This window comes from Hyposmocoma kahamanoa, unplaced genomic scaffold (genome assembly GCF_003589595.1).
Source record: "Hyposmocoma kahamanoa isolate Upper Pololo Valley unplaced genomic scaffold, ASM358959v1 182, whole genome shotgun sequence".
Taxonomy (NCBI): domain Eukaryota; kingdom Metazoa; phylum Arthropoda; class Insecta; order Lepidoptera; family Cosmopterigidae; genus Hyposmocoma; species Hyposmocoma kahamanoa.
In genome coordinates this window covers 4,506,097-4,522,241 of record NW_020653713.1, presented here as the reverse complement: position 1 = coordinate 4,522,241, position 16,145 = coordinate 4,506,097, and the positions used below count along the sequence as shown (strand labels likewise).

Sequence of the window (16,145 nt, the reverse complement as noted above, 5' to 3'; positions counted from 1 at the left end):
TCGCGATTGTTACACATAGGAAGTGAAACTATTTTTCCGGATTTCTAACAAACCCGAAAAAACAAATATACGCGATTTAAATCCGGAAAAATAGTTTCATTTCCTATACCTTTTTTACAGTTTAGTACAATTACAACTTAAACTTTTGACGGTACTTATCTATTTTAATTATGATAACTAGAGTTGTGATATGTGTAAAAGTTTGATAATTAGTTCACACGCATTTGTGAATCTTGCTTACAGAATAAAAGTTTGACTAGTCTATGGTCACGAAGGCTCACTAAAGAGATCTCCGCAAATTGGTTTACCTATATCCAATGGTAAAACCCGAAATAGATGTAAGTAGTGTCAAATTTGTGACCAGTTTTAAGCGACATGTTACACATAATTATTTTAATCAAGTTCATGGATATTTTAATTCGGACGGTTTTATCATAAAAAGACACACTTTCATGAATTGCTTATCGATAAATGCATTTCCAACAACGTGTAATATAAAAGCCGATAGGTTGCTGTCAATCAGGTACTTACTACTTTAAATTCTAGGCAAGAGGGGTCTTTGTTTTTAACGCAGTAGTACGTCTCGTTATTAACTTCTTAAAGGTAAAGTATATGGCGACATACACCGAAGCCAATCCTACGACGACTAAATAAAACATTAGGAATGGAAACCGTTCCGATGACCAGAAGACCGTGTACCTCATTTTCCGGTTGTTCGATTCTGAAACGGTACAAAGCATTGTATTGAAATAATTAAGCTTTTATTGACAGAAATGTTCGTAAGTTCTTCCACTATACTGTAAATAAAAGGTTGTATTTCTTTTATTGTTAACCTGTATTGCTCATCAAATAAAGTATTTTTTTAATTTTAATTAAAAATACCTAATAACTCCACTGCGAATTGAAGATAATTAATTGTATCTCGGGACGGACAAGTCGTGGGACTGGTGGTAAGCGACACCTGTCCATAACAGTTGCAGTGCCACTCAGAGCTTTAAATCACAAAGATCTGAAGGGCACTGTCACTGCGCCAGTCAACGTGGTACATAACTTGATAAGTCCCATGTGCCTGTAATTTCACTAGCACTCTTTCCCTTCAAAATTGGAACGCAGTAATGCTCACATTATGACTTGGCGGCAGAAATAAGCAGTACTTCCCTGGACGAACTCTTTTACAAGAAGCTCCACTGCTACTAAAACTAAACTGTATCTCAAACAAGAGGTCGATTTTTCGAATCCCAGCGGGGACATGTACATTTGACTTTAATTTTTAAGTTACACACATATGTGCATGTTTAATAGCATTACCTCTCTAACGGTAAAAGAAAATATTGTGATAAAACCTGCATGTCGAAGAAGGTTCACAACTATTGAAAAACATATGACTTCCCCAACTTGCACTGAACTATTCGCTTATTACAATCTGGGCCCCAGAGTGTCTTTGAGAGATAAGTTTAAAGAGATTAACATTCTTACACTAGAGTCACAGTACATATACGAAAGAAAAAGTTATATATATTAAGAGGAATACTTTATTTTTTATTAAAAATCACATGAGGATTAAAAATAAACTAGGTATTCTTAACAGACGTCTGAATAATAACATTACGGTTGATATTATATTAAAACTATAGTGAAACAAAAACTTTATGCTAATGGTTATTGTATTGTGTATTGTAGGGTGTAAGGGGCGCCACCCACCCTACCCTACGGTGCTTAATAGCCAACCTCACCAGCACACGGTACACCCTGCTCCTACTAACGAGGCTCTGGCGATCTACCAACACTAATGAAATGAAATGGTCTAAAACCCCCCAATGTATGTACAGCACAGAAAAGTATCACCAAGTACCCATGGCGCCAATAGATAGCGCAGAACCAAGCTCACCCAACACTATACTGAGGATATCCCAGACATCAGTCTGTACGAGATTAAGATGGCTCTGAAACAGCTAAAAACAACAAGGCACCGGGTGAAGACGGAATTACATCCGAGCTTCTGAAAGCGGGTGGAACACCGGTACTAAGAGTCCTTCTCAGAGAGGAGGTGATACTCTTCTTCAAAAAGGGAGATAACAATAGGGATTGAAGAAATACAGGTTCATCTCGCTTCTAAGCCACGTTTATAAGCTGTTTTCACGTGTCATCACGAACCGTCTCGCGCGCAGATTCGTTGACTTCCAGCCCGCCGAACAAGCCGATTTCTGAAAGGGCTTCAGTACTACAGATCACATCCACACGCTGCGGCAGGTTATACAGAAGGCCGAGGAGTATAACCTGCCGTTATGCTTAGCGTTATGGACTATGACAAAGCGTCTGATTCGATCGAGATTGAGGGTCGTATTCCAGAACTCTGCTCAATGCTCAAGTCAGGATTAGAGCAGACTTGAGCATGATTTCAAGCACTAGAAATACGACCCTAATGGCAAGGACTTGAGTATAATTTCTAGTGCTTTGAATCATACTCAAGTCCTGACTTGAGCATTGAGTAGAGTTCTAGAATACGACCCTTAGTCTCTACAACGGTGCCGCATTGACTATCGATATATCGAAGTGTTGAAGTGTTTGTACAGAAACGCTATGTCAGTTCGACTCCAGGACCAATGCACAAGGCCTATCCAATTGCGACGTGGAACGAGATGATTGAAACGAAATTTGTACGAAACTGTTCACCACTGCATTGGAAAATGCCTTCATGTTACTGAACTGGAAAGGACTCGGCATCAACATCAACGGCGAGTACATCACTCACCTTCAATTTGCAGATGATATCGTGGTCATGGCAGAATCCTTGGAAGAGCGTGGCACCATGCTCGGTGACCTCAATAGAGTTTCCCAGCAGGTGGGTCTAAAAATGAACATGGACAAGACGAAGCTTATGTCGAATGTCCAAGTCATACCCACCGCTGTAACAGTGGGAACCTCTACTCTCAAAGTTGTTGACGAGTATGTCTACCTCGGACAAACCGTCCAATTAGGCAGGGCCAACTTCGAGAAAGAGGTCAATCCTCGAGTTCGACTCGGTTGGGCAGCTTTTGGGAAGCTCCGGGACGTCTTCTCGTTTCAGAAATGAGGAGATCCGTAGAAGAACGAAAGTCACCGACAGCCTAAAGGATTAGTAAGTTGAAGTGGCAGTGGACAGGGCACACAGCTCGTAGAACTGACGGCCGTTGGGGCAAAAAGGTTCTCGAACGGAGACCACGAACCGGAAGGCGTTCAGTGCGACGGCCCCTACTAACCTGGTAACCGATGGATGCACGCCGCGTCCGATCGGCTAGTTTGGAAATCTTTGGGGGCCTATGTTCAGTGCAGTGGACGTGTTCCGGTTGACATGATGATGATATTGTACAGTTTCTGCGTACATTTTTTTTATGAGCCTATACTGTCACGGATGACAAAGAATCTACAGTAGTGACACCTTTAACTCTTGCAGGCAGTCTCAATCTTCATTGTTTGAAATAAATATTGAAAATGTTAAATGTATTGAAACGTATATTTAACACAGCAACCCCTAGAGTTTCTTGCTCATTCTTCTCAGGGGACTCTGCGTTACGAATGAGCAGTAGAATTTAATTAATAAGACGATTTCAAGTGTAATTTGAAATAACCTATGAAATAAAGATGATTTGAATTTAATAAGCTAAACCCTCTTTTTAGAGGGGACACTTGATGGATTGATGATAATGACGAAAATAATATGAATTAGTATCTCACCAAGAACAGCTGCTCCATATCCAATTTTATTCGTTCCCATTCTGTACGAGCATGTTGGCACAAATATTTCATATTTTATATCTTCACTGAACGTAATTTCAAGAGGCGGATCTCCATCTCTGAACTCAGTAGTCTCTTTGAAGACCAGGTTTTTATTTTGCGTAATATATTTTGATTTATGATCATGGGCGCAGAAATAGATGTTTGGTTGGAGTCTGTTGTTCACCTGCAAAATTATAACATATAATTACTAAAATAAAAACACTATTGTTAACGAGCGAGCAACCAGTTATAGTAACGATAAGCATCGAAATAATATATTTAAATGGATATAAAATAAATAGGTAAAAAACACAATGCTTTGGCGGTCTGCCGACAATGACTGACAAGGGTTCAAATTTGTCGCTGTCAGCGAGCCACTGCTAACACTGAACACTGTTAATTCTGGCTACGCCATAATGGCCCTAAGAAGATTAATTGTGAGATGAAGCTGCCTGCGTGTAAAATCCTATCTGATAACGGCACAGCTTCCGTCACACAAGCCGCGCTACGTTTGTATGAAATTACCATATTTGTCTTATTATACCATGGTGGACTTACATGGTGGAGTTCGAGACAGTCATGTATGTACTTACTGGGCCATAACCAATGGTCGGAAAAAGGCTCCACATATAGAGATACATGTATAGATATAGCTACAAAGCGCGACATAGAGTTGTTAAGACTCAAATAATAATTAATTACTTTTTTGAATTCCGGATTTCCGGAAATGGTTTTACTGCCTTGTTGCCGTTCCGTCAGTGTGCGCGGCCCGATGCGTATCTAAAACTGGGGAGGGGCGCAGAGTGACCATTATCGTTATTTTGGTAAAAGGTCAGTTAATCTTCTACATTTTTTACATGGTACCATTAGAATTATTTTAAAATCCAATTTCGAGTCATTGCTAAAACGTTAGTTAGTTTCGAGAATCCATTTTTCACCAATTTTCATAAACGTAAATTAATTTTAGTTGAATTTTCCTAAAATTTTTTTTATATAATATCAAGTGACGGCACGAACAAGTCGTACGCCTGATGGTTTATAGCTACACGCCTGTCCGTAACAGTTGCAGTGCCACTCAGAGCTTTAAATCGCAAAGATTTGAGGGGCACTGCCTCTGCGCCCGTCACCCTAAGACAAAGATGACAAGTCCCATGTGCCTATAATTTCACCAGCACCCTTACTCTTCTAAACCGGAACGCAGTAACATTACTACTTGGCGGCAGATATAGGTAAGGTGGTAGTACTTCGCTGGACGAACTCTTTCACAAGGAGTTCTAATGCTGCTAAAAATGATGAATAAAAACATAAAAATGATGTATAAATAGTTTTGAATTTCTTTTTTAAATTGTATACTTCTTATTTTGTATTATATACGTCAAATTTTTCGAGATTCAATACTTTATATTTTGTTTTATTCAAGTGTCGCCATCTACAGGTTTCAATATGTACTAAAGTTAAATTGAATGAATTGATAGCCCATGCTATTAATGTGCATATAATGTTGTTATATATAAAGCTACACACCATTTGACTAAAACTAGTCCTCACAGTAACAGGGAAATGCGAAACAACAATTGAAATATTTGCATTTTCATTTGTATTCTTCTCTGGTATGTTACGCAATATCGGGTCTACTTTGTAGAATGATATGTTTTTGTACGTAATTACTGAGGGTTGTTTAAATACTTCAGCAAATTCCTTGATTTTATCCAGTCTTATTGGTTCGTTTTCTCCACCTATATCATTATCTCCTGGTAACCAAACTATCTGAAATTAGACAAACAAAACATGTAATAATTAATAATAACGTATGCCAGACAACCACACCAGTTACCTGGTCTCAAACTAGAGAACGCCCTGTCCTGGGCCATTCCATAGTGACGGGTGGGACATTTTGACTCCTTTTTTCTTGAACTTTAAGTAATTTCTCCTTAACCATTAGTTAATTAGACTTAAAATGAAAATATCATGAAGCCAGATATGCAATTCAACTGCTACTATTTATTTACATAAATTTATGACATTATTTATACTTAAAACTTTTAATTTTCTAAGACGGGTGGGACATCCACAACACCCGCCTGTTTAAGTTGACGGCTTCATTGACAAAATCAAGACAAACTATTAATATTTTGTTCAGCAAGTTTTTCATATGTGATAACTTGAATGTTAAAGTTCTATTTTATATATACTTAATTAATACATGATTTTGTGTCATGATTTTGTGACGGGTGGGACGAGTTACAATTGAATACACAGAATTAATAAGCAAATATTTTATAATTTTTGTCTTATTACGACATTTTAACATAAAAAAAAACAGAATTAAAGAACTGATAAAGTATCTTATAATCTTGTAATCTTATATAAGTAATATTTTTCTTGAAACACTATCTATGACGACATGAAATCATAGACACGTATGTAAAATGCGTTAATAAACTTGAAAAATCCTGCCGCATCCTTGAATTATATATTTTTTTATATTACATAATCATGTATCATATCAAAATATATCAAATTTTAGAAATTTTGCTCGTATATATAGTTAAAACTAGTGGAGACAGACATTTCATGATACTAAAAATCATCAGAAAAAATGTTGTACTTTTTAATTATCTTTTTTTATGCGTTAAAATGTCTTAATTAACTACCTCCTTGGCCGAACGGTTACCATGCCGGACTGCCACGCAGAGGTCTCAGGTTCGATTCCCGGGCCGGAAGAAATATTTGTATGCCCTACATTTATTTCTCTCGTGAGTTTGGGTGTAATTTGTGGTTGTCTATGTGTGCGTCCATGGCACCCGCGACGCAGGGTTTCCCCAGTGCGGGGCTATGTTGAGTGTGTGCGTTATAATAATTATTATTATTAATTATGAGAAGAATTATTAATAATTTGCTTATAAGTGACGGATCTACATATAAAACGTGTATTTTTTTTAAATTTCACGTATTCAAATGTAACTGCCCTAAAACCTGACTTGTCACAAAATGGTGTCCCAATCGTCATAATTTAACACAATAAATGTTAACTCCGAAATTAAAGTAACTGTTAAACATCTTAGCAACCTAGTAAACATCGTAAAAACTCGAATCCATGAAAATACAAAAATTTAGTCAAAGTAAAAACTTTTAGAAGTGTGTCCCACCCATCGCTGTGACCGGTGGGACACAATTCCAAATCTTAATATTTAAATTCCTATTTACGTGCACAATGCCCAACCAAGCCCCCTGATGACCCCTAGCATAATAGCATAAATAGCATGGCCGAACGGTTGCCATGCCGGACTGCCGCGCAGAGGAGGTCCCGGGTTCGATTCCCGGGCCAGGAGAGATGTTTGTATGGCTTACATTTGTTTCTCTCGTGAGTTTGGGTGTAGTTTTTGGTTGTCTATGTGTGTGTCCGTGGCACCCGCGACACAGGATTTGCCTGGTGCGGGGCCATATTGAGTGTGTGCGTTATTTATTTATATTTTTATAATTGTTACTTTTACAAAAGCAAATGCCAATAGATTGCATATTTATTGGTTAACATAAAAATATATATGTTTCGTTATGACGGGTGGGACTTGAAATTAGCATTTATTGAAACTTTAATAACTCCTCACCATATATACTTCCATGCAATCACTTATCACTGTTTTGATATTCGTAAATTGTATTTTCTTCGACATTAATAACTTTTATAGAAAGACGCACAAACAACCGCGAAAATTGTTGCTAACATTATAGGAAAAATGCTTCACTCACTGTAGACAACAGCACTATGGCTGCGTCAATGAAGACAAAAAATACAATAATTGTACAATATCCGAAAAATGGGCGTATTCTAGTCATACAATTAAAACTAAATTGTGTAATTTATTTTTTTGAACCGCGGTGTCATTTTCGCTGGAATGACCCTACTATCAGTACCCGACTAACGAAATTCACAGCTTTCACAAATTCGGTCTTACCGGGAATCGAACTCCGGAACTGCTGATCCAGCGGACTTAGTGGAAATCAAAGAAAAAAACAATGGAAGGCCTTAAGCCTCGATTACTATCAAAACCGCTGTCACCAAAACTCACGTATTCATAATTTAAAACTCTATGAAATATTCATAATGACTGGTCGTAGCTTCTAATCTAAAAAGAAGTAACAAATTCTGGGCTGTTTATTTAATTTAAACTTTACCACGCTGGCATATCGTTGAAAGCGCAATACCTATTATTGCAAATTACCAATTATATTGAAATTTCAATCAATGTGCTGTCATCTAGCGGGCAATAGTTGAACGACTGCAAATTCGAGATGTTCACTTAGTTCTCAAAAAAGAGCGACTATAATGCAGCGGCAAGAGGATTACTTTCGTTTCTGGTACCAAAAACTTTATTACGATAAACAGAAAATTGAAAAGTTATTAAAATTAAATAAGACTTAATGATGTTATAAAACACAACCATAGATAATATTCCAAGCGCGATTATGATTTTTGCACTCTAAAGTAGCAAAGTAAGGCTTTTTCTACGATTTTCGAGGTTTTTAACTGGCTTCAGGAAAAGGAAGAAAATCTCAATTCGACTGTATGTTTTTTACTTTTTTTTCTCAATGTCTTTTGTTCGAATAAAAAAATGTAAATAATGTAAATAAAAACAATCTAACATACCGTAACTGGGTACTGTATGTCAAATATATTGAACAATCTCTTTGCATAGTTGTGGAATTGTGCAGTTGTTGATATGGAACCTTCATCCATGAGGTCTCCCATAAATACCAAGACATCAGGCAAGAAGGTGCGCATTACTACAGAAAACGTCGATTTCAAATATCTGAAAAGAATTTTTTTTTATTATTTATTGGGTATAAAAGTAATAGGGGGAAACTCTCAGTCTTCTGGGCCCAATGGATTATGTGAGACATAGAGGGCTTGTGAATGACGGGTGCAGAGCAGTGCCATTCGGATTTTTGCAATTTAAATCTCTAAGCGGAACTGCAACTGTTATGGACAGCCATGTCGCTTACTACCAGGTGTATGACATAAAATACATGTAATTATAAAAAAATATATTAAACTCATGGTAATTTTACACTTTATTGCAATGTACACACATTTTCAGTATTAACTGCCCTAAGCTTAAACGGAGTCCGTCAGGATGGCTGGACAAAACGAGATATACAAATCAAACTGTGCTCATTATTCACTCAAAATGGATTGGAACGAAGTATAGCACTTAAGTAGAACTATTGTGCTTGGGATCATTGAATTGGTCTTGAAGAGTTATTAACTTAATAAATTAAATTTTTTATCCAAAAACTAATATACTCCTGTACACATAATTCGAGCCGCCTCGCATTTTTGTTGTAAAGAGCTAGAATACAAAAATAGTATTATAAACAAAGAAAAAGTTTTCTGCAAATCCAAATTCCCAACAATGACTTTTGGAAAAGACATTTAGTACTGGATTCCAAATTGCATAATACTTTTTGATCAATCAATCATTTAGGCGAGTCCGTCAGGATGACTGGACCAAATGAGATACACAAATCAGACTGTGCTCATTATTTACTACCTATTTTCTACTATTTAGTACCTTTATTGACATATTTTCGACCTTTGCGCTAACAGAAATATTAAAGAAATAAAGTGGCCAGCCATTCTGACGTCAGTTTGGTTGGACCACTTTACGTTTTTCATGGTTCTAGCAGTACATAATTTACTTTTTAATATAACTATTTACTTCCTAATTTCTACCAACACATACTATTTTTCACTAGTTTAGGAAGTATCTATAAAAACTTATTTAGAGAAAAATAATAAAACGCCTTTGTATAAAGAATCTTCCAAAAAGACAGTTTATCTTCTCCGTGTAATTGCTAACAATACCTTTGCAGGCGCTTAGAATATGCTAACAATGGTTTCTGGATTATCTTTGCAACCAATATTTTATAACAATTATTATATTAATTACTAGTTGAATTCACTAGTACAAATGTTAATTCCATTTGTAGGTACGAATGCGAAAGAATTATAATCAGTTATTTGTCAATTACACGAAGAAGATAAACTGTCATTTTAGAAGGCACTTTTTGCAAAGGCGTTTTATTATTTTTTTAAATAACTTTTTATAGAAGCCTCCTAAAATAGTGAAAAAAAGTATGTTTATATATATATATATATATTGAAACATATATATATATATGTGTGTGTGTGTGTATGTTTTATAAAAAAAAATTATATACTGTTAGAACCATATTCTTTTTAATCCATTTTTTTTAATGAGGCTTTAGCCACCTTGAGTGCCTGTGTCAGCCTCATGGGAGAAATACGGGGTTCCCTATATATATAGGATAGGGACATGTTCAAAAACTTGTACAAGTTTAGAGCGCCAATACATACAGGCTCTCTGAGCCAATAATTAATTTGTCCATTGCATAAACTTACATTCCCAAACTTGTACCTCTCAGGGTTACGTTACGGTTACATTCCACCAATACATGGTACAGATCCTTTATTTTATTGCAAGTACTGCACAATGATGATGGTTTAAAACCCATCATATGAAAGAAGTTATCAATTTCAACTCAACTAATGAAAAAAAAAGCCTCCTAATAACTTAAGTTCATACCGCATCACCTTCACCCTTCGCACAGTTAAGAAGGGGCTCCTGTCGGATTGGAGTGTATACAGTGAAGTAACCTGGGGGTCTACTCTCGATCTCCGTCTGACATCCGTCCGAAATGTACTTGACCAAATGAAAAGACGCGTGATGCAAATGAAGCTTCATACTTGATACTTGTCTTTTAATTTTGTCGAATATTACTTATTTGACAGTAATTATTTCGGACGGATGTCGGACGGAGATCGAGAGCAGACCCCCTGTGCATCTCCGTTTTAGCAAAAAATCGACTTAAATACCAATTTCAGCTCTAGTGACTAAATCGTTCTCATTCATGTAAAGCAATCTATCTAAATCAGTATGAAGTAATAGTTTTATAAACTTTATTGTACATCAATTAAAAGGGATCTTTAAAATCCATGCACTTTTATAACGGTCCAGCATATTTTACACACGTCACAATTAAAAATGTATCCAAATATGTCGCTCTTATTCTTGTCTACTTTTAAGTCAAACATTTACTTGAAATATAACAATTAGATAGTGATAGTGGTGGTGGTGACGATGATTATGGTGGTGATGATGACGATCATGATTGTAACGATGATGACGATGATTGTGATGATGATGTGAATGGTAATGATGCTGATGATAATGGTGATCATGATGATGATGATGTTAATGGTGGCGATGATGATATATTGATGTACAACAAAGTTTATATGACATTAACAAAATACTTATTTAGATTTATTTATTAATTACATACAGATAGATAGATGGCCTTACACGGATGAGAATGATTTTGATACAAGAAGTTACATTAAAATATTCGTTACATGTTAAATGTTGTTAAAAGTTCTTTTGTAAGCGATAAAATGTGTGCTGTAATAATAATTACTCCTTACTGTACCGTCGTTCTCATTTATGTTTATGACAAAATCATTCGTGTTACTGAAATCTCATCCGTGTGACCTAAAATATCGTTTTTTGTTGTATTTAACTTAAATATTTCTGTGATTTTATGATTATTGACATTGCTTGAACTTATTTGTACGTTTAAGACCTTAAAACCAAAAGAAAATAGAGTTGTACAAAAATCATTCAAATAGTGCCATTGAAATTCAGAAAGTGAAATTCACCCGGATGCTCTTTTACTATTGCTGAATTCAAAAATGCCTCTGCTTCATCGATTGTTTTGAATTTAATAAAGCATCATATGGGTTCTTGTGAGTCACTTTAAGAACTTCAAGGATCCGCTGCTCAAAATCTTTGCCATCCTAATTGCTTAGGAAGGACATCCTTGCTGCTAACAGACATCTTACATTCATTTGTTCTATTTATGGCATTTTGTGGGGAGCATGATCGACGCACATGTCTACGCTTACTTCCAGTGACCCTAATGAATCCTTCTTCTTCATCAATACTTGACTCCTCCCTTTGTCTTTTTTGCTCCTAAGGATTGGTCAGCGGCCTCATCCGTAACCTCTACATTCACATCAAAGTTGTCCCATTCCAAATCAGTTGGTCTACAAGGAGATGAGTCCCTTATTATTCTCCTGCCTGAAGCAGGAGACAGGACCAGATTCGGTTTTGGAGCATGAACCGTATCTTGCTCTGAATCACTCATGTCCACATAGTGTGGGTAGAATATAAAAAGTCACTATGTTTAAATTAAAACTTATTTACACTAAATAACACTAATACTAAAAAAACAAAACCTATTGTAAAATCCATTTAAATGTTATTACTTCCACTTAACACCATAACACAATTGCAAGAGTAAATAAAAAACAACTTTTGAGACTGTGCTAGAACCATGAAGAACATAAAGGGGTCCAGCCAACCTGACGTCAGAATGGCTGGCCACTTTATTTCTTTAATATTTCCATTAGCGCAGACGTAGAAAATATGCCAATAAAGGTACTAAATAGTAGAAAATAGGTAGTAAATAATGAGCACAGTCTGATTTCTATTATACTATAGTATTATACTATAGTATCTCATTTGGTCCAGCCATCCTGACAGACTCGCCTAAACAATGATTGATTGATCAAAAAGTATTATGCAATTTGGAATCCAGTACTAAACGTCTTTTCTAAAAGTCATTCTTGGGAATTTGGATTTGCAAAACCAGGGGAAAACTTTTTCTGTGTTTATAATACTATTTTTGTATTCTAGCCCTTTACAACAAAAATGCGAGGTGGCTCGAATTATGTGTAAGGAGTATATTAGTTTTTGGATAAAAAATTTAATTTATTAAGTTAATAACTCTTCAAGACCAATTCAATGATCCCAAGCACATTAGTTCTACTTAAGTGCTATACTTCGTTCCAATCCATTTCGAACAAAAAGTACACAAACAAGTCACTGACTCCACCATAGACGGTTTAGAGGTGGCCAATTGTAACGCCAACTACAAATCAATTAATTAATTTAATGAATCGATTTCTTCAATTGAGTCATACTAGTGGTTTTCCTTACATAACCTAATTTAAAATTTCAATTTAAGTCCTCCTTCAAATCCTTACACTTAGGTACTCATTTGATTGCAATTGAAGTGTTCAATTTAATAATCGATTACTAAACTTTAATTGATTGAACCGAATGTTTTTTTCGAACAGCACTATGCAACCATAGGCAAGTCATAGAAGTATAGATGAATAATAACCTCACTTTTGGACTACCATTTTTCAAAAACGATTTTACGATACTATTCAAATGAATATTGTTGGAAAAACTGATGATATATCAAGTCAAAATCTTCGAAATATATGTGAAAGTGTTACTTATTCAATTTATTGAGTGATTGCTTTAGAATTTTAACAAAACAGGTTTGTTTACTTTTTGTTCAAAATCGATTGGAACAGATTTTAGACAAGTTGGGTACTCTCCAGAAAGTCCTAAATCAAGTCTACGGAAACAAATAAAAGAACTGATTATCTTTCAACAGCTGAACATGTTTCATACTTAAAAATTCCTCTCTATTTGCGTCGGGAGTTTAAAAAAGGAATGTATGGTAGTGTGTTCAGAGCTGAATACACCATGTAGTTTTTAACAGTGTTAAGCGATGTTTTACTTACTGGTCGCTATCCCAATTGACCAAATAACTCAAAGGTGGCGGGAGCGCCGTATCCCCTTGAATTTGAGGATCGGCAATGAATAATATTTTGGTGCAGGACAAGTCGAATTCGCGGCATTTTAAGGTATACCAGTACCTAGACTGTACTTCATAAACAATCCATTCTGTGTAGATTAGAGCGCCTACAATCGCAGCTACCAGGTATTTTAAGAGTATACTGGAATGAAAAGTAAATAATGACTTTTGTTTTCATTGTTCTCAACTTTAACATTAATCAAATTATATAACTATTGGCGTTTTATTGTCTTACCTCCTTCTAAAAACCATGAGTAGTGTTTACAGGGCTAACAATGAAGTTAAAAATACATTAGAATTAAATTTTTACAAATCATTTTATCGTATTTCAAGATAGACTTCGATTCGAACGTGATAAAAAAATGTTGCATGTTTCGCACTTTTGCAGTTGCTATGAAGAATTTATTGATATATCAAAACAAGACAAGAGATCCCATTTTAGTTTAGTTTTTGTTTCATTTACTCGCATAACGTAAGAAAAATTTGTAGTAAAGAAACAATTCAAACAGTCCATTTGACTGCGTTCCGATTCATTCACATAAATTATTAAGTAGTTTTAAGGCGAATTGCTTGTTGCCAAAATTAAATAAATTAAAAAAGAAACTGCGTTCCGGAAAAGTGGCGGGTTTTTGTACGGTTTTTTTAACCGACTTCAAAAAAAGGAGGAAGTTCTCAATTCGATTGCGTTTTTTTGTATGTATGTTAAGCGATAACTCCGGTATTTGTGAACCAATTGTCATGATTCTTTTTTTGTTGGAAAGAGGGTACCCACATAGTGGTTCCATTTAAATTTGAAGACAATCATTCACCTCTAAGAAAGGCTGTTCTCGCATGAAGATTCATTTTTATAAATAGCGACTAAATTTTATATAAGGAGCAATTATTTTAATGGTTGATTTTGCTATTCTCCAGCTTAAGGCGTTTTTCTCGCTCTTGAGTACTGAAAACCGATTTTTATTATCTCCTGCGTCAAGTCCTGTATAGTCGAATCAGGGTTTGCGCACTTTCCGGTAACCGATTTCAATAATACTTGGTAATTATATGTCATTCCACGTACTTTTGTCGTCGGTTTTTTTAATACTCTGTACTGAGGTTATGTGGTCACGTTTTTACACGATTTACTGTTTGTTACATTAAATAGAATATAATATACTATTTTTTTATTATTAATCCCAAGCAATATTTTATTTATTTACTGAGCTTTAAAGCTAAAGCTCAGTAAATAAATAAAATTTCGTACCATTGCGGCTAATTTATAGAGTAAATAGCTGACTTTGGTTAGTAGCACTGGCACACCATAGATGGAAAAATAAACTCCCGGACACATAATTTGAGTCACCTTACATTTTTATTCTTAAAGAGCAAAAATATAAATAATAGTTATCGTCGAAGAAAAATATTTCTCCGGTTTTTTAAATACAAATTTTCAATAAGGACTTGAGGAAATAACGTTTAGTATACCAATTTCAAAGTTGCTTATTACTTCTTGATCAATCAAACATTGTTTAAGCTAAGGGCATTTAATATTGAAAATGCTAGGTGGCTCGAATTACGTGTCCGGGAGTATATAAAGGTAGCACCTTGGCTCACCAACACTGGTATGTGGTACACATACAAACCCTATCTATCTATTATATAGTATGAAATACTAAATCTGTGGTATGAGTCTGAACAGTATGATCCAGTGTAGACTTGTTCGGTCGATCATTTTTGATAACCCGTCGATCGGTCAATCATGCATGCATGACCCATGCGTAACGTGATCCGGTCTAATGATTCGATCATATGTTCGATCTTTTATCGCGTCATTCGTCGCTCACGATACTTACATCCTGCTGATGAGTAATGTATATAAAGTTAAATGCATCATTGATAAACCACACTTAGGACACTAAAACACTAAATTTATTTCTAAGAAAAGTAACACCTGCCAAACAAAAATGTATAACAAAAACTTATATGAGCATTCAAAATTACTAATTTAGTATTCATTAATATTAGCTAGTGCACTCATAAATAATCACAACATACCAAAAAATCGATTAAACTTACAAAATTACCATGTAATGGACACTACGCCACGGAGCAATTAGGATGAATGATTAATAGAGTCATTAATCCGTTGATCCGTTAACCCATGGGAACTTCACGTGAGAGTGAACGAGACAACAATAATATTGTCAGTTCCAGACTGAGTGTTATGATAATTGTTGAATAATCTCTAAAATTATAGTGAATAAAGTCGAATATTGCGCGCGTGACCTATAAAACTCTAAAATGATCAGAAGCTTGTAACCTGGGTTATCGGGTCACAGGTACTGTTCGAATCATTGTGATCGATCGATCATGATCGACGCAAGTCTATTCCAGTGATCACATCGTTCTATTGATCAGTATTTTATTTATTTATTGAGCATTGGTTATAGAGGCATCAGTTTAAAAAGGTAACAAATAATTAAGAAACATAAAACGTAATACTTACAACTAAAAATGAATTCGTGTAAAAACTATAACTACAAAAAAAAGACAGACATTGATCCACTTAATGGCATGTTTCTGTCCCTCGTGAACGTGAAATGAATTCCTTACCCAAACGATAAAAAGAAGTTGTTTAAACTTATGAACGAACTGAG

General features: G+C 35.3%; 1 protein-coding gene across 1 annotated transcript; it reads right to left on the bottom strand.

The window, feature by feature from the left end:
- On the bottom strand, positions 1–13,895 carry LOC113226144. The gene is made up of 6 exons (XM_026458673.1): positions 13,748–13,895; positions 13,439–13,654; positions 8,405–8,567; positions 5,281–5,523; positions 3,715–3,940; positions 1–721 (listed from the first exon to the last, which is right to left on the bottom strand). The coding sequence occupies exons 1-6, from the start codon at positions 13,762–13,764 to the stop codon at positions 543–545; spliced, it is 1,044 nt and encodes a 347-aa protein (XP_026314458.1). The 5' UTR covers positions 13,765–13,895; the 3' UTR covers positions 1–542.
- Positions 13,896–16,145: the final 2,250 nt, after the last annotated feature.

Bases quoted from the DNA above. Each gene is read 5' to 3' on its own strand.
- LOC113226144 (XM_026458673.1), bottom strand. The intron at 5,524-8,404 runs GTATGTTAGATT...GTCTAATTTCAG, and splicing joins ACATACAGTACCCAGTTACG to ATAGTTTGGTTACCAGGAGA. The intron at 722-3,714 runs GTGAGATACTAA...GTACCGTTTCAG, and splicing joins ATATGGAGCAGCTGTTCTTG to AATCGAACAACCGGAAAATG.